Source organism: Rhincodon typus, chromosome 27 (assembly GCF_021869965.1).
Source record: "Rhincodon typus isolate 14 chromosome 27, sRhiTyp1.1, whole genome shotgun sequence".
NCBI classification, from domain to species: domain Eukaryota; kingdom Metazoa; phylum Chordata; class Chondrichthyes; order Orectolobiformes; family Rhincodontidae; genus Rhincodon; species Rhincodon typus.
Window position 1 is genome coordinate 29,788,725 of NC_063358.1, and position 19,678 is coordinate 29,808,402.

Below are 19,678 nucleotides of genomic sequence, written 5' to 3' on the forward strand. Positions count from 1 at the left end.
AGAATCTTGTAAAATAATGTGATTTTCTTACATAACGGGCAAGGAGTTTCCCCAGTATTTGCGACATGAAATTTGTTAGTAAATTATCCTGTGAAAATCACATAAACCTTCCACTATCTGTCTGACTATTTGAAGTCTTTATTTGATCACTTACGAATGGTCACATTGAGGAAATCCTTCAATGAATCTTGTCACAAATTCTGGCAGGCAATATCTACATGTTTTTAACCAGAAAATTGATGTGTATGAAGCAAGGTTCATAAATCTCAAAGCTGTTTGTTAATTTAGGGTGGTTCACAAATCCTTAGCACCACAATTTAATTTGCTATGGAACAGCTTGTAAAAGGAATCTTTCAAAGTTTTCAACTTCTTTGGGAAGTCCAAAAAACTAATTTTCCAGGTTGCGTATCCAATACGTACAGACAAATCTCAAGCAGCCTCTAACAATTCAAACACTTGCTGTGCTTCGGAATTCTGATACCTACTTGCTACAATGAAGAAGTTCAGTTGTGGTTTTAATTGACTTCTCACTGGGCATTAGTCAAGTCTGGAATGGTCCAAGTAGCTCAACTGAATCTACTGTAAATAATTGCTGGATTAGTCTATACAGCGTCTGACTTAACGTGCTTGATGCCAACAGCATGGAAATGCAAAAATTGCGTTTTTTTCCCCCAGCATTAGCTAACAATTTCACTAAATCAAATCAGACATGAATGGAGATAATCTGTCGATTCAATGTTGCTAGCCATGTTTTATGAGTTCATTGGAACATAACTGGGTATTGATGTATAGGAAAATATAATCAGCAAAAATGCCATTAAAAATCAGATAGCAATGCCAGATGTCAGTTGTATCCTTCATAGACAACTGGATGCAAAAGATCCTGCAACACTTTCCTCCCACAGTCCAAAGATGTGCAGGTTAGGTGGATTGGCCATACTAAATTGCCCACAGTGTCTAGGGATGTGTAGGTTATGTGGTTTAGCTATGGGAAATGTGGGGTTACAGGGTGGGGGGAGGGTCTGTGCCTGGGTGGGATGCTCTTTGGAGGGTTGGTCCAGACTCGATGGGCTAAATGGCCTGCTTCAATACTGTAGGAATTCTATGATTCTAACAGCAATGGGGTCATCTTGAGTGGTCTGGCCAATCTCTATGCCTCAATTAATATTACAGAAACTGTTTACCTTGTCATTAACACAATACTGCTTGTGGGAGCTTCTGTCATGTTTCCTGAAACGGTGAGCATATTTCAAAAAAGTATTTCCTACATTACAAATGCTTCGAGATTCTTTGTGGATATGAAGGACATTAAAGATATCTAAGTGTTTACTTTTACTTTTTGACGGGTGTCAAGAGACTGGCCAAAGTTTACTCATCATTAAGCATAAAACAAACATTATGATGTCATTTGTAACTGACTAAGAACTGGTGTTGATGAAGTCTTCTGTTCCATAAAGATACACATGAGCAAGCACAAAAGTTCATTGTCAAAACTTTTATTCAAAAAGTTAAAATAGTTTTCAAATTCAGGAAAGTATACTAAGATGAAACACAATGCAAAGCATCATATACAGACAGATAAAGTACATATATATAATATTTATATAGCAGAGTGGTCATAAAGACAAGTTGACACAGTGGTATAATACATATTTACACATCTCTACAGAAACAGTATATTTTACAATTTTTATACTACTTTTTATTATAAAAGCCGATTTCAACACTCATTCACTACAATAATGAAAAACATTTAGATCTTGTCCTTGATTTTGCTGTACAAATTTTTTTTTCTTGCATAAAAATATATCTCTGTACAAAAAAAAAGGTTTGTTCCACGCAATGCAAACTTGATGCATGTGATTCAGTGGAAGAAAGGGTTTCTTGCAGAAGAAATCTGATATAAATAAATATCCTGTGCTGAAGCATGTCAAAGTATACCTATGTATATTTTTGAGGAGAAGCTACTGTAGCTGCTCAATAAATGAAAGTCATCATCAGTCATAAGTCTGGTTAGCAGCATGTCTAGACTGTCTGAGATCTGGTGCCATTTCATATGATGATGCTATTTTTACAAGAAAGTAATTTTTGAGTGGTTTCAAGTTGTCTCTATGAAAGCTATACTCATTGTGAAAAAGCTGCTTCATTTCACTTTGAAAGGAAAATGGTGGTAGACTCACATTGTAGCCACGGTTCTAGGTTCTCCGAAGTTACCTGTATTTTTTCCCCTTCTTGTGGTCAACTGTTAGACTGCTGTTAATAAACTGAGTAAGGTGAAGATGTTGAGCTAACTGAAGACTGTTTTGACTCAGAGGTTGATTCATTCCCTTAACACATCCCATACAAAGCTAAAATTCCTTCAACCAACCAAATGTAAGAGTTCATAAAAATTCATAGTGCCCCAAATCATTAGATCGTGTTTCATGCTGCATTGCACAAACACAAATTCTCACAATGAAAATGGTCACAGCTTTCCATTTGACAACACACCAAAAAGAGGAACAGTTGATTTAAAAATCAAAGATTTTGCCAAACCGACACTTAATGATATATGTTTGATCTGCTACTTGTGCCCATTGTTAAATATTCCTAAAAATATCTTGATAACACAGATCTGGTAGTCTACCCGGTCAGAATTAACTACAATAGCTCAGTCTAGAACTGAAGAATGTTCAAGACTTTAAGATTTAAAGCGAAGAGTGGCTAGAAGCATTCATGTTTTACTCTCAGTGTTTCAACTTGCTCTGTTGAATTTTAGCTAACCTTCTACCATGCTTGCTCTAAACTCCCTTTCAGAGGGGGAAAGAAAGCTTTTTATTTCACAACACAGAAAAATATTAGCACTTTAAAACTACAAAGTCTACTTGACTGTATAATTTTATGGAGTCCTTTTAATTAGTTCCCAGCTCTTTATCGCCTCTAATTTGAAAATGTTACCTACAGAACTGTGGTGTGACAAACTTTGATGATATTGATGATTCTAATGACTATTGGCTGGATTACTTTCTCAGGTGTTGAACTACCAAGGAGTCAATTCCAACATCACTCTACACAATGCAATACAGTCTCTGGGACACCTAAGTATCTTGAAAGAAAACAGTCTGAGACAATGTCAACTATTAGCACTGACTCTCATCAGTTGCAAAACCTTCATTTTAACTTAAAAAATTAAGACTAAGATCAAATAAGCATAATTAACTGCATCACCAGTCAAAATGGAAACATCTGCTGCATTTCCAAACTGTATTTTTCTTTACAAATTCCACACCATTGTTGTAGGCATTCAAAACAATAATGCATCCCAGATTCTGAAACTAGTTTTGCTTTCATCTCCTTAAATGAAAAAAAAGTGTTGTCCTGTAATTTGCCCCGATGACTTCTACATGTTTTGCTTTGAGACAGAATGTTATTTTGTTAAATAAACAGTTACAAACCTACTTTTTGCTTACATTGTTAAAGTTAAGTAGCACAAATCCATTTTAGCAGATGACTGAGGGAGATGATCGACTGTGCTTGCAAGGAGCTGTGGCAAACAACCTTCATTTCTTCACCTGGGTTTTCCCGTGGGATGAAGCAAACACGGCCGAGAGGGTCAGGTGACATGGCCCCGAGATTCTGCCATGACTTCTCTAAACACGCTGTTGGGGGTTATAAGACAGCTTTACCACTTCCTTTTCCTTATCCTCTGTGTGAAGACACTTTCTCATAGTCAACACTTTCCCAACACTATAACTGCTATTAGAAACTCAAAAGGATTTGGTCCTGGTGATTGAACTTCAGCATCTTAAGCAATGAATAGCCAACTCTAATACTTTCTTTGTATAAAGGCAAATATTTAAGGTGAATTTCTTTCTAAAACTGATTTAATTCTAGACGAAACTGACTTATAAAATCCAAATCACAAATATGTTGTTTCTGCCCCGAACAATGCACCTTAACTCGATTTGACGTTGGATGATCTTTCTCCATGAAATGAGAAATTCATTGTTCCATATTTGTAATTGAAGAAAAACAATATTATTTGATGCAAACATAGAGAATGCTGGAGAAACTCAACAGGTCCAGCAGCATCTGTGGAGAGATAACAGAGTTGACATTCTGAGTCCGAGATAGTTACGTTATTGATAAGTAAAGGTATTAAGGGATATGGGCTGGATGAAGTGAGCTACAGATCAGCCATGATCTCAATCAATGGTGGAACAGACTTGAGGAGCCGAATGGCCTACTTGTGTTCATATGTATGATTCTTCTTCAGAACTGAAGCAGTCACACTGAACTCAAAATATTAACTCTGTTTCTTTCTCCACAGATGCTGTCAGACCTGCTGAGTTTCTCCAGCATTCTCTGCGTTAGTTTCATATATGCAGCATCTGTAATACTTTGCCTTTATTCGCATATTGTTTGATGTTTTTCAAACAGGGAGATAAAATCTTTCAGCTGTGCTTTCCTCCTTTTCTAAAATTACCAGCAATTTGGAAGATGGCTAGTGGTTTTCTTTTCAAAAATAATCCACCTGCCCAGATTTTCCCTAGCCTGGAAGCATTACACAAATCTGCAATGTTCATGCCTTAACGTGTCATCTACAAATGCAACTTCTGAAATCTACACAGTAGAAAAAGGAAAAGAGAGAAACAGAGAGAATAGAGAAAGAGTCTTAGAAACAAAATTTTAACTGTAATGTGGCACAAATCTACAAAACTGCGGAAAAGCGCTATAGATTTTTGCTAGATCCATAAATATAGATCTATAGTGAAAATAAAGGACCAGTACAGAAATTAGAGTTATATTTTACAACTGACCTCAAGGGTTCAATTATGCAGGAACATTTCTGAATTCAATTACAAGAAATGTTGACTAAGGTTTTCTGCATCTATTCTTACAAAGGGTTTCGGCACGAAACATTGACTTTCCTGCTCCTCGGATGCCGTCTGACATGTTGTGCTTTTCCTGCTCCACATTTGTTGACTCTAGCTTCTGGCATCTATTTTTGCTGGTTCTCAGATCGTTCTCAGCGAAGGAAATGTTGGAGAAATGGCAGCTGACAAGCCCAGCAGTAGAAGATCTGTACTGCATTAAACGTATGGAGAATGTTGAAAGAACAGAAGGATATTGTTCTAAAACCAATGTTTCACTAATGCCCTTTAGGGAAAGAAATCAGTTGTCTTTCCTTCGTCTGGCCTACATGTGACTGCAGGCCCACAGCAAGGTGGCCGTTCCTAATTGTCCTCTGGGGTATTGTGGATGAGCAATAAACGCTGGCCAAGCCAGCCATGTCCACTTCCTATGAATGAATTAAAAGAAAAATTCTTTGCACTTTTTGTCTGTATTCGCAACTCTCTATTGAACCAATCATACATTAATTAGATCTTATTTTATAGAGTCACAGAGGCATACAGCACGGAAACAGATCCTTCCATCCAAACAGTCTATGTAGAACATAATCCCAAACTAAACTAATCCCACCTGCCTGCTCCTGGCCCATATCCCTCCAAACCTTTCCTATTCACTTACTTATCTAAGTGTCTTTTAAACATTATAACTGTGCCATATCCACAGGAGGTTCATTCCAATGCGAACCAACTCTGTATAAAATATTTGCCCTTCATATCTTTTTTAAATCTCTCTCCTCTTACCTTAAAAATATGCCCCCTCATCTTGAAATTCCCCATCCTAGGGAAAAGACACCTACCATTAACCCTATCTATACCTCTTATGATTTTATAAACCTCTATAAGGTCACCTCTCAACTTCCTAAACTCCAGTGACAGAAGTGCTAGTCTATCCAGCATTTCTTTATGACTCATACTCGGCAACATCCTGATAATTCTCTTCTGAACCCTCTGTAGCTAAATAACATCCTTCCTATAACTGGGCAACCAGAACTGGACACAATTCTTCAGAGGAGGCCTCACCAATGTCCTGTACATACACAACATGACTTCTCAACTCTTATATCCAAAGGACTGAGCAATAAAGGCAAGTGTGCTAAAGGCCTTTTTAACCCTCATGTCCACCTGTAATGCAAACTTCAAAGAATTATTCTTCTGATGAAGTTAAGAACCTGAAAGATTCTTACACAGCTCTGTAAGTGAACTGAAAATTCAAAAAAGACTATAAGAAATAAACGTTGATAACTGCCACGTTATTAATATAAAATCTTTCAGGATCAATGTTGCTGTGTTCAATGCTTGAAATTAACCCTTTTTTGCTAAAAGGAAAATAAGCAGGTTTTTGAAGGTAAAAATTTTTCCTCAGAAGTAGAGTCAAGTAAATAATTAGGGTTTTCCAACAAAGCGTGGCCAATACAAATTGAAATGTATGTGATTTATATTATGTTTAATGGGTCAAAGAGCAAATCAGTGACCCTTGGTGTATGACAATAAAGAATGGAATATTTCAAAATAAGAGAACATTACCAGAATGAATACTGCTATCATGAACTGAACCGACAAAATGTTGCATTTGCCTGTTTAAGTGTAGATAGTTTTGATAGACTGGAGGAAATGGAAACTAGTTGTGCTGGTTTTGAGTGCTAAGACAGTGATCAATCTCTAACTCTCATCCAAAGTGAGAAGCTTTATATTGATCGAAAACCTTAGGGTTTACCTACTTCATTAGGGGAAACTGTCAGCAGCTTCAAAAGCACCTCATATGCCTACAGCAGGAACTGAGCATGGCAGCTGCCTCAGGTAAGTGCTAATAGATTGAGATGCAGTCATAGGCACAGTAGTTCTATAGGGGCAATACTGCTGCTACTTTGGCTGTGAAGTGTGGGTTTGGTGACTGTTCCGTTCAGGATAACTTCCAAAAGACATCCTATCGAGTGTATTAGGACTCTCATTTGCACGCAAAGGACCTGTTTCCATAGTTGGTCTGAAAAACAGCCTGACCAAATATAGGGGCTTATATGTCTCCAGCACAGAAACCTGGTCCATAAACTGACTCCAATTTGTGTGTTTTACCCTCATAAAGTGATATAATGAATTTCAGTTTCCAAGCTATTGTGGTTAAGCCAATTAATTTTTTTCTATCAATGAAGACATTGACATAAATTTTGTTTCTTACAACTCATGATCCCATTGTTGAAAGTGTTTTGTGAAATCATTCTTTGCTGACATTTTTCTTATCTTCATTTTCCCTTCATGTTAGAAAGTCTCCATACCACAGATCCTCAGGTCTTGTCCACAGACTAGAAATTTTATAGTAGGAGAAAATAGCAAGACTTTCTTTTGAGAAGTGTCAGCTTTACATCATTTTTAAAAGATTCTTTGCATATCATCTCTATGTATCCTCTTCTATACTACAAGTACATGCTAATTAAAGGAAATGAGAGTAGATCATTTGAAGTGCATAAAAGTACAAGAAATTAGTCGGACTCTTTCCTTAGTGGCACAATCCAATTTGACTTTTCCGACAGTGAAATCTATTTTTACCAAAATGAATTGATCAAGCAAATAAAATCTTGCCCATAATCATGCCACAACATGTATCAGTCAGCCAGTTTCTGTATAGAAATTGCGTATCATACCCTTCCATGATGATGCGTTCTACTCAGTAGCAAGGTCCATATCTCAATTTTTTTATATAAAAGCTAAACAAATTTTTAAAATAATTGAGGTAAAATATTGCCACTTTGTGTTATAAATGAAAAATGCAGAAAGATAATAATAAACCACTGAATGTCTTAGTCCTCAAAAACTAACTCCTCCTTCCAATCACCTAAACAACAACTGGCAACATATTTATCCATCTGTTTACAGATTGTGCAGTCAATAGATTTTTGGGATTGCTAAATTTTTCATCTCTGGTTCCTGTCTTGCTTGTGCATCCTTGTTTCTCACCTGCTTCTTTTCAACAGGAAAGCTTTTAGATAGTTAACTGTGACATGATTTTACAATGGTGCAAACATGATGCCATCAAGGCAGTTCAATATTTATGAGCTGAACCAGACAATATGCGGAAGAAAATTACCTACTTTTGAAAGACTGCATCTGGAATCTCCAGTATTAGAATTGTTATAGGGGATGACACAAACAGAGACAATGCTTTTGAATGAAATCATGTTTTAACTGCCTCAACAACCTGGTAGATTTGTAACAGAAAAACATCTTTGATGGCACACTGAGATTTACGATCAATAACATGTTTTGCAAGGGCAGCTATATTTAAGTTCAATAACCATTTCAAATATTTTAAAACTGCAACGGATACTTTTTCTTAAGTTTCTCCAACACATCCATTAAAAATAGGAGCTCAATTTTCCAATATTTAAAGGTATTGTAAAATAATGACATCCTTTACTCACAGGATAGAGACAAACATAGATTATGAAGTAAGTTCTCCTGTACCAAGGGCAAACCTTCATATATATCACTGACTTCAGATGTCAGTCTTGGTTCAGTGGTATCTATTTTGTCTCTGACTCAGAAAGTTGTAGGTTCAAGCTCCAATTCATTGATTTGAGCACTTAATACTGACAGATTCTCAAATATGATGTATTTTAGATTAGATCTATGCCCAGGCTCCAAACTGACCTCTCAGGTGGAGGTGAAATATCCTATTACATTATTTTGAAGACGGGTTAACACATTCTCCCGGATAATGTTCATTTCTCAGGTACACCAGAAGCAGATCATCTGGTCATTGCTTTTACGTAAACAGTGACTACACTTCAAAAGGTGCTATAATTCCATCAAGATTGTGTTTCCTGACACTCCTGTAAGGTTCATATTATACATGTTGAAAGTTCTGCACATCTGTACTTTTGAAAGGCTCTGCCAGTTAAAAACATTGGTGGTGCCTGCATAAGCACAATCAATATAAGCAAATGGGATGGAATGACATCACTGGCAATACTGTCAGGGGCAGTGCACATACAGCTGGGGAGGCAATGGTCTAGTGGTATTATAGCTAGACTGCTAATCCAGAGACCCCTGTAATGTTCTGGGGGCCTGGGTTCAAATCCCAGCAGATGGTAGAGTTTGAATTCAATTAAAAAAACAGTCTGATGATGACTATGAAACCATTGCTGGAAAAACCCATCTGGTTCACTAATGACCTTTGCTGGTCTGGACTACATGTGACTCCAGACCCACAGCAATGTGGTTGACTCTTGACTACCCCCTGTGCAATTAGGGATAGCAATAAATGTTGGCCCAGACTGAGATATCCTCATCCCACAAATGAATAAATTGAAAAATACTTTTTACACATGCCTATAAGAGCATTTTGAGGGTGTCAGCAGACATTATCTTCTATAAATGGGATGTTATGACTTCTGCCACACAAATGGAAGTCCCTGCTTAAATTTCATGTATGCATTTGTTCTGTATATTGTTACATACTGATGAAGGTAAGTAGGGAACAAAAATACATCTTATTATCCCTTCTTACTGTTGCTGCAGGGGTAGAGTTCTGGCGAGGTAAGCATTGCACTGAAAATCAGCCAAACCAGTGCAAAGGATCACGAAATTTCACAAGGAAATCATGTCAGGTACCAATCAAGTTTCCACAATCTTCGGCACTGGTTTGATAAAACAAAATCACACAGTAATCCAGACCTAACCATATTAATTACCATGCACATTTCTGCTCGTTGAAAGAGAGACTCTTTCAAAAAAGCACAAATCTTTTTTTTTAAGATGCAAGGACACTTGCAGACACCTTATTGAAGTTTCCAAATATTTCAAAATATTGAATTTACTAAAACCTGATTGGTGTCCTCCAAGGAAACTGGCAGAAGCTTCTGTACCTTTATTTACAGTGGTTCCTACTTACTTCAAATTGGGTAATTGACAGGTGGTACACTGGACATTGCTTAAAAATGCTTACTTTTGTGATCAACCCATTTTCAAATGTAATAATAAAATTGCACCTCTCTGGTTACAACTTCTACTTACCAAGGTATACTTTTAATGCAAGGGTGGAAATAAAACACATTTTAAAACACAATCTGATTGCAGTTATTCACAAAGATATTTCTGTATTATGCAAATAAATTTCAATGTAAACTCAAACCATAACTTTACTTCAGAAAACTAGCACAATTTTCACAGCATATTGAGACCAAATTGTCAACTGCTCCCTAAGCAGACTCCACCATATTCTCTTCTGTCAGTTTTATTTTCTGCCTCTTGGTTTGCTTCCTCCTAAGTGGTTTGATTTTTCATTTATTATGCACTTACAGCCTCACTTTATCCAAGTACAGATTAGCTTGATACCATGTGGTGATGCTGCACCACTCAACTCACATCTCTAGATGGACCAGACATCTGAGTAATGAAGGGAACTCCCAGGCTGACAGGAACACTGAAATATCAGAAGGCAATATTGGCAGGATGACTGCACAATTACAAACTGACCTTTGCTGTAAAACAAAACTGAATAATTTCAGAAAACTCATAAAAGATAATATTAAAGTATACATCCCACCTTCTTTATATCCTGTATCTATGAGAGCACCATGGTTACCTGCAGAGTAACTCTGTGTCTTAAACATAGACTCAGTCAATGTAAATGAAAAATAAGAGAGTGCTGAAGAAACTCAGCAAGTCAGGTAGCATCTGTGAAGACAGAAAATAAATTAATGTTTCAAGTCTGATACGAATCTGCTTCAGACAGAGTTCCTGCTACACCTCACATGAACACCTTGCATTTTTAATTCAGCAGTATCTGCAATATATATTATTTTTCTGCAATAAGTTACATTTCTTCTGAAGTATGACATAAATTACATGTTCTCACCTGGCACCAGGGGCACAAAGTTAATACCCTACCCTGTGGTGGGTTAGGTGTTGGGAGGGCATTTGATTGTGCAGGAGGGTGGAAAGTGAGCATTCTTTTGCCTTCATATCTCCAATGCTGGTTAAGTTCATGGTGGGAAGGCCTACGGACAGCCTTTCTCCTCAATGGCCAGTTGAAGCCCTTAAGTGGACAATTAAGGACCTTATCCTTTTGCTATTAACTTAGCACCATTTGGGGAGCTTGACAAGCAAATCGGTGGAAGATTGCTTATAGGCTCTTCCGGCTTGGTCCCTTGTTCAAAGGCACTCAGGGCCTGATCAAGAGATCTGGCATCAGGAATGAGGGGACCTGTTGAGAGCTATCCTTCTGGTCTTGCTGCCAAGTTTTCTCACCCCACTCATTCCTCCATCCTCCGCATGAACCTCTACTCACTATCATTCCTGTATGACCTGGAATCTAGAGACGATCATCAGCCTCAGGTGTAGGTCATATAGGCAGCAGCCACCACCTCTGGTTGGTTGGCAGTCCTTGGCAGGCAGCACTTCTGTCCAAGGGTTGTCCATCCCAGGGAAGGCCAACTATTATTCAGTTCGTTGTCTGAATACTACTTCAGTCAGTGGGATTTCCCTCAATAAGACTGGGGCTTTAGCATGTTTTCCAGTCAGTGAGTGACAGCCTGTTGTCTCCATTAAAGTACACCAATATTGTACCAAGCTAACAGGATCTTAAGATATCCATTAACTTTAAAATGGACCCTCTCTAAAGCTCCATGCAGCCTAAAATGCTTTGAGATCATAATACCTCTCCAATTCTGGTGTCTAGCACCTTTCCAGGTTTAATTGCTGCACCTTTGGTCATTAGGTTGACAGCTGACTAGGGCCTGAACTTCCCTCTTGAAACTTCTCTGCCTCTCCATCTCCTTCTTGCAAGATTACCCATGAAACCTACATGGCTGACCAACCTTTTGATCACTGGACTGATCTCCCCTTTTGTGGCTCAAGGTCAATTGTTGCTTGGTAATGCCCCTTTGAAGTGCCTTGGAGTGCTTAAAAAATGACAACTTTTCAGAAATGTTAACTATGTTAAAAGTCCTAGATAGGTGAACATATTTGCTGTATCTATCTGCTCCAACATGATGCCTGGCATTTTTGAACTGTGAAGTTAATGTCTTCTCACAGTAACATGAACTGCAATACCTGCTCACCTGAATGGACCCTCAATGTTCTTCATTCCCATTGTAATGAGGTTCCCCATATCTTTCATGGTAGATTTATCTTACAGAACCTATTGCATTCTGCTTTGACAATTTAACACCATTGCTCTTGGGGTACCTACTGCCAGTCAGTTGTGGACGGTCATGAGCCAGTAATAAGGCTATTGCTTTATAATGCTGGCTACTGCAGAAAAATTAAGTTGCTTCTTGGAGACAGGAATGTCAGTGATTCCAGAAGAAGAATTGAGCTTATAACCAAGGGCACGGAGAAATCCACTAGAACCGGGTACAAATTTAAGCCACCTACTACCATCGTAATGTTGTCATTAGAGTTCCAAATATGAGTAAATAATTGATAAAGTGTAATAATATATGATTCATAACAGTAATCAAAGTTATGTTAAATGTGCAAAAACACAGAATTAAGGCTGTAATGAACGTGCCTTGAAACTTCAAAATCATGCACACCTTTAGTACAATTTTCAGGAGATTGTAATGAATCCTGTAGAGTTTAAAATATTACAACTGAAGATTAAAAGGATAGCTAAATTTAGGTACTGATGTTTCTATTCACTTCCTGGATTAATGTATATGTGACTGCAAAGGAAAGGAATGCTCAACAATGTGAAGTTACTGAATACAAAGGGAATTAGCTCATGTCCTGGTAAAGACCAGAAACACCAACAAGGGAGGACCCAAGGTACATTTCCCCCTTTCAGAACCAACAATTTACTTAAAAGCTTACAACAAATGTTTGTTTCTTGACGGTTAATGTGTATGATTATGCCTTGCTATTTAAATAGATCCTCGTTAGGTCCTTGCTAGAGAGTGGGCTTTCTTGTTTGGCTTGTCCTTTGCCAAAATGTCATCTAGAATGGAGATATTTACTTGAAGTCATTGGATTTTGAGGGCTAGAACTCAATGATGTATTTAGTTCATCAACCTCAATGTACTGTGTTGGTTATAACAGTAAGAAAATGGTGGTGAATTCTGACAAAGTTTCTCGCCATCCCCAACTAGCTGGCTCTTCAGAATAGAAGTAATGTAAAGGGCAGCATCGTTAGTAGCTTCTCCACAGTCACTACGTCTTTGAAGAAAAGCAGTCAAGTAGAATCTGATGAGGTGATTCTGGACTTCAGCATTCTGTGAAGTGAGAAAACACAGATATTTAAACAAATGTAATAGATCAAAAAACTGTTAAAAGATGTCACTCAGTTCTGGATGATTGAAAGTTGGAAATTAGGCTCACATTTATGAATGATCTGCCATTACAGCAATGTAAAGTCAGATGATTTTATGGAACAAACACAGAGATTGCAGAAGAAAGTCAGCAGGCTCTTCAGAAGAAGTCATACCAGACTCAAAATATTAACTGCATTTCTCTCCACCACTGCTGGCTAGACCTGCTGAGTTTCTTCAGTGTTTTCCTTGTTTTGTGTCAGATTTCCAATAGCAACAGTATTTTACTTTTACTTTCGGGTTTTTTTCTTTATTTTATAGAAGTCAGCTGAACTCCTTGTACTCAGATTAAATTAATCAATAACTTCTATAATCTTCTGGAAGGCAATAATGAAAGTGTTTACATCAGCCAAAGAACAAGACACTGTAAAGTGGTTTTCATAAACATTTTTGGTGTGCACATCACAACATTATGATCTAATATGCCCCAATATTTTAGTCTTTTTTACATCATGATCAGACTTCCCAAATTCTTCAGCAGCATAACTCTGTGACTTTATCAGTTAGTGTTATTCAAAACCCAAATTTCACAGATTTCCCTGCTCACAGTTGCATATAGAGGAATTAAAAAGTAATGGAGCAATATATAATTGTGACACACGGCTAGATATGGTGGTGACTGATCTCCATGGCACGCTTCTTTGGCTGTGAGTCAATACAAGCATTCACCCGGTTTTGAGTGCTCTAAAACCAAATTACATCATTTCTGGAAATGATATTGAGAGAAAGAACAACAAAAACTCTTCCTTTGAATGTTCTAACCTATTCAGACTTAATTTACACGGAGGGGATTTGCAGCAGAAACTGAGTTAGATTGTCAAGTGCAAGGTTCCCTTGTTGAAGCACAAGCAATAATGCCTCCTGCCACTCAAAACAATCACATGGATCAAATGGAAAGAGTTTAATTCAGAGTCTGGTCTAATGAAGTAAATCAAAGTACAATCCTCAAACATCTTTTTGTCAGAGTTTTTTTTTCAATACACATCTTTAGTTTGACCATAGTTAGATCCAATTTTAATTACCAATAGATAATTGCTGTTGTAACATAGCCAGAAAATATGTGCTCTTATGGTAGATATGGCACCCTTAATAAATGCTTATTTCCAACTCCCAATCGTTTGGAATTCACATTCGTCTTACTTAAGTTTACAGATTATCTTAAAATCATGAATTACATTTGATCAAATTTTAATGCCTGATTTTAAGATAACCTGGTTTTCATAAACTTTTTTGGTGTGCACATTATGATCTAATATGCCCCAATATTTTAGTCCCATGGAGGGGATTTGTGTTGAATTTGAATAAGTCAGTGATAAGACATGAAACCCAATTTACTTGACGAGTGATTCACAACAAAAAAGAAATGCAAAAAGCAACAATAGAAATTAACTTTTTGTAGAAAATAGTTATACAGTTCTGAAGGCGCTGATTATTCATTAAACTCTAGCATTTGACTGGGATACCAAGCCATTTGATAATTTCGCATGAGGTAAACTAAAATTTGATAGAGGATTCTCCGTTGGATTTCACACAGAACTACATCAATTTGTTGCATTCTTTTCTCTAAAGAAAGGTGCAATTTGTGCATGTTGAGGTAAAGCTTGTTAATGCTGGAGGGTACAATAGAATACATTTCTATTTTTGTTAATTGAGGGACAGTATCAATTATGCAAAGGCCAGATACAGCACATTTAAATGTAGAAAATAATCTTGCATTCAACAATTTGTCACCATCAATCACTTGATAGTGCACATGATTATCCTGGTCATGGATGCTGTGTCTAGCAGTTGCTTGCACTGGTCATTACTTTGATAATAAGGACATTCTTTAAGTTTCAGGATCATTTGGTGACCAGAAGAATCCCATCGGAATTGCAATTTCTGACTCCTTCCTTTCCTTTGGTTCTTTTCCAGAGTTGAGCATCCTCTCCAATCCTGGTGTTGAAGTCCCCAAGGAGGATAACTTTATCTTCCTTAGGGACGTTGATGAGTATGGTTAAGGTTCAGGGTTGAGTAGAAGCCTTCTTTGGACTCATCTGTGGCATCAAGAGTTGGGGCATAGGCATTCATGATCATTGTCTGCTGGTTTGTGACAAGTTGTAGATCGACAATCATGAGGCGATCATTGATGCCAGCAGGGAGCTCTGAGAGTCAGATGACGAATTCATTCTTCTTAGCGAATCCGATTCTAAGCATGCTGGGTTGGTTGTCGGGTTTTCTTCCCCAGATAGAAGTGTAAGCACCCTTTCTTCCCTCAGTTGTCCTTTGCCAGCTGTTTCCGTGGATTGCTGTGGTGGAGATGCTTGAGTGTTCCACTAATCAGAGAGTGATGCCGGAAGGAGTTCTCCACACCTGGCAACGCCATCCTGATGGTCAGATCAGAGGGGAAGAACCAGACAAAGCACTATCTAAAACACGTCTCAGCAGCAATTGAGGTGGGAGATATTTGTGTGAATCAACGATGCAACCTTGCTCTTTGTATACCTTTTCTGCAGCTGTAACGTTGAGTTCTTTGCTCTGATCTATTACCCTGTTGCACTTTGTATGGCATGCTCTGAGTGTGCAGCATGCATAACAAAACATTTCACTTTTCACTTAAGTAATGTGACAATAATAAATCAAATCAAATCAAAATATTCAATGTTCATGGTTCCTTACAACTGAAACTGGATTTACTTTCTGTCAAAGGCCATGTATCTGCTGATGTGCAACAACATTCCCGTGCTATAAGATGTCCTGCACGTGGCATCAACCTCAATGAATTCAACCCTGCTGTACACAACACAAGCCCATGATGGTTAATGAGTGAGGATCGGGCCAGGGTTGTACACTTTGGAAGTCCCTGGCTTCAGACTGGCAGATAGGTGGGTAGAGTTTGACTCAGTCATTTCACTCTTGGAATTGGAGCAGCAGAGCATTTTTACAGCTTTCTTCATGACTGAACAGCTCTCTTTGGAATCCACTCTGCTCACCCTGCACAGGAAAGGGGCTAGAAAAGGCACCCTAAAAATAGTCTGTTCCATTAGCACCCTGCCTGGAAAACCACATCCAGTGGACTCAACTACTTGCATCTGAAAACCCAAGTGAAACTCAATCTCGGAACCTGGAAAGTATGAATCCATGTGGATAATGAGCAAAACAATCATCCAGAACAAAGACCTGCCCTTGTCACCCTGGTCTCAGGCACTTCATTCAATTAAATGATTTACCTTAACTAAAGTCTCAGGTGATCATTTTTCCATTGTATTATAATGAACTCTGCATGCTGTGTAGTGGTCATTATGATGAAAATTATTTGAGAAATTAGTTTAGAATATTGCAAGCTTGCCTTGTTTATAGCCAAAAACAAACAGAGGTGAGACTTTCAACTTGCCTGGATCTGAATACTGGTTTCAAAGGTGTCATTTTGTTTTCATTAAGTATAGTTCAAAACAAAACTTCTACATTTCTTTCCCTCTACATGGGTCAGACCTGACATCTGTTCCCAAGCCTATTTTTCACTTCATTAACTTTAAAGTTATAGCTGGGATCCACTGGCAAATTGTTTCACTTGCAAACCTAAAATCAAGAACTCATCATCTGAGTAATTGCGGACACAAATCTCTCACGTTCTGGTTTCCTGAAACCCAATCAGTTGGAACAGTGAGATTTGCATAACTGAAAAACTTGTGAATGGAAAATCCTTTGGCTCGCAATGTCACATAGTTCTTGACGGGTGGAGCTCTATAAAGACAATGGAGAACACCTATCAGAAATCAGTGGAGTTACAAAGGACAGGGACTTCATTATTTTAAAACCATTTAACAGTGTACCACATTCACCGACTTACCAATGTTTTGTCAAGATTAAGTGCTATACTGCTGTGCATACAGTGCTCACTGTCACTTCAATCTCATTGGCCACAATGTCAGAGGATTGGACATTTCGATCGTACATGGGATTTTCAAAAGTTGCTCGACCGTTTGTATTTTCATGGCCTGCAAAACCATTGAATGGTACTTTTGGCCTTTTCCTGAAAGAAACACAGAACACTGTCAATCCCAATCCTTTTACAGAATTGAGGCCAACTCCTCAGCTTCGTACCAAGAGTTATAGCTACAAGCACTTCCCACTCACTCCTGCTAAACAGGACTCCAACAGATACAGAACTGATCAATGGACTGATCAGGATTTTACAGCATTTCTGTGAAATTTCTGCAACTGTGCTTGAAATGCAGGAGCAATGGTAAAATACATCTTAAAATGAATCAAACCATTTTCTCTTGATTCTCATAGACTATTACTCAAAACTATTTCCACTGTATATCATTCACATCATCCAAATACTCAAACATGTTTAGATGTGGCTAATATGGCCATCTATTAGCAAATGCATCAGGCCAGGTAAGGATAGCAGACTCCCTTCTGTAAACAACTTTTGTGAATCAGATGGGGTTTTATAACAAGTGATAATGGCTTTGACGAGCTTTTCATTCCAGATTTATTAATCAATTTATATTAAATTTAATGTTAATTGAATTTAAATTCTAGCAGGGCCACTGTGATGGGATTTGAACCTGTATCCCCAGTGCATTAGTCTGGGCCTTATTGGCTTACTAGTCAATTTACATTACCATTACACCATCACCTCCCTTAAATCTACCAGTCTGCTCCTGAAGGGAGTGCTAAAGTCCTGCTATTTCTCACATAAAAATATGAAAGCAGAAGTGGATAAAGTGGTCAAGATGGCATATGGTGCTTGCCTTAATCAGGCGGGGCAAAGTGTATTAAAATTGGCAAGTCATATTGCAGCCGAAGAGAACTTCAGTCAGGTCATGTTTGGAATTTATGTACAGTTCTGGTTGCCACATTATCAGAATGATGTGGAGGTTTTGGAGACAGTACAGAAATGGTTTACCAGAAGATTGCCTGGTTTGGAGTGCATTAACGATTGGACAAACTTGGTTTGTTTTCACTTGAACATAAAAGGATGAGGGCTGACCTGTAGAAGTTTACAAAATTATGAGAGTCATGGATAGAATGGATAGTCAGAGTCTTTATCCTTGGATATAAATGTTAATTTCTTGGGCACAAACATTTAAGGCAGAAGGGGGTAAGTTGAAAGGAGATGGAGAGACACATTTTTATACAAATAGTGGTAGCAGAAAGAGAAGGTAGTGGAAGTGGATACAATAGGAATGTTTAAGATTATGAATAGGCATCATGTATCGGCACAGATATGGTGGGCTTAAGGACCTGTTCTAGTACTGTACTATCCTCTGTTCACAAAGATAAATAAACACATTTCAGAAATTACCAAATCTGTCAGGATGTTTGAATAGGAAGACACTATTTGAAAATGTGTTACATTTACTACAAAACATCCACCAGAGGTAGATTTGGCTGTCAATTTCTATCAGGTCTGCTCACATCTAAAATTACATTGAATAAGAAAATCAGTCTTAAGGTTAACTTGTTCTGTGGGCCAAAGCTGGCAGATAAACTGATTGTGCACTGAACTGTAGCCATTTTGTGTAGGATAGCTCAAGTTAAATTTTGTGCACGCTGTTATAATTGCTACCAGAAGTGAACAGCGTTAACTCATTTCAATGTACAAACAGCGTGTGATAGTGCTTCTGTCTATTAATGGCCATTTGAAGGGTAGCTCCAACATTCAACTAAAAATACCTGCTCAGATTGATATTACAGCAGCAAAAGAAATAGGAAAGCACCTGAACAGAACCAACATTTGGGAGAGTAGGGAATTTAATGTGTAAGATAATGGAAACTAAATAAAATCCAATGCTGTTCAGGTGGGAAAGCACCCTGTATGCTGGGAGCACCTCTTGTGGGTCACTAGTGCTATTGTTGCCACTGACCTCACAGCTATGTCTTTTTTTTAAAACTGCCTACTTTTGTTCCCAGGCATGCCCAGCACATAGGAACATAGGATTTAGGAGCAGGGTTAGGGCATTTGGCCCATTGAGCCTGTTCTGCAATTCAATAAGATCATGGCTGATCCAAGTGTTGCCCCTACCTCACTTTGCTGGTCCCATAACTCTCATCTCCCTCCTCTATCAATAATTCCACTCACACAGCCTTGAATAAACTCAATGACCCAGCTCCCCTGCTTGCTGGGTGAAAGAGGAATCTCATTGAGAGATCGCCACATCAAAATGAAGACTTTTTTTTACATTGTGTCTACTAGTTCTAGTTGCCCCACGAGAGGAAACACCCAGTATCCACCACGTCAACTCACCTCAAGGTTTTCTATATTTCAATAAGATCAGCTCTCATTCTTCTCATACCCAATGGATCTAAGTTTAAACTATTCAACCTTCTACCGTAAAATAAATCCAATAAAAATAACAATCCAGGGCTAAGTAAATTTTCAGATAAGTGGGACAAGATGCCAGAAAAGGGTGGTGGAGGAGGAGGGGATGAAGAACTCTCAACAGGATGTCATATCCACCCAGGAGGTTCAGGGAGCTATTCTCCCACCTG

At 38.1% G+C, this 19,678-nt stretch overlaps 1 protein-coding gene across 1 annotated transcript in view; it reads right to left on the reverse strand.

Moving 5' to 3' along the window:
- Positions 1–17,047: 17,047 nt before the first annotated feature.
- The window catches only part of csmd2 (CUB and Sushi multiple domains 2), a 613,472-nt gene continuing 610,841 nt past the window's right edge, over positions 17,048–19,678 (reverse strand). The window contains exon 63 of the mRNA XM_048612954.1: positions 17,048–17,207. Coding sequence (XP_048468911.1) covers positions 17,048–17,207 — 160 coding nt within the window. The remainder of the gene's footprint in view (positions 17,208–19,678) is intronic.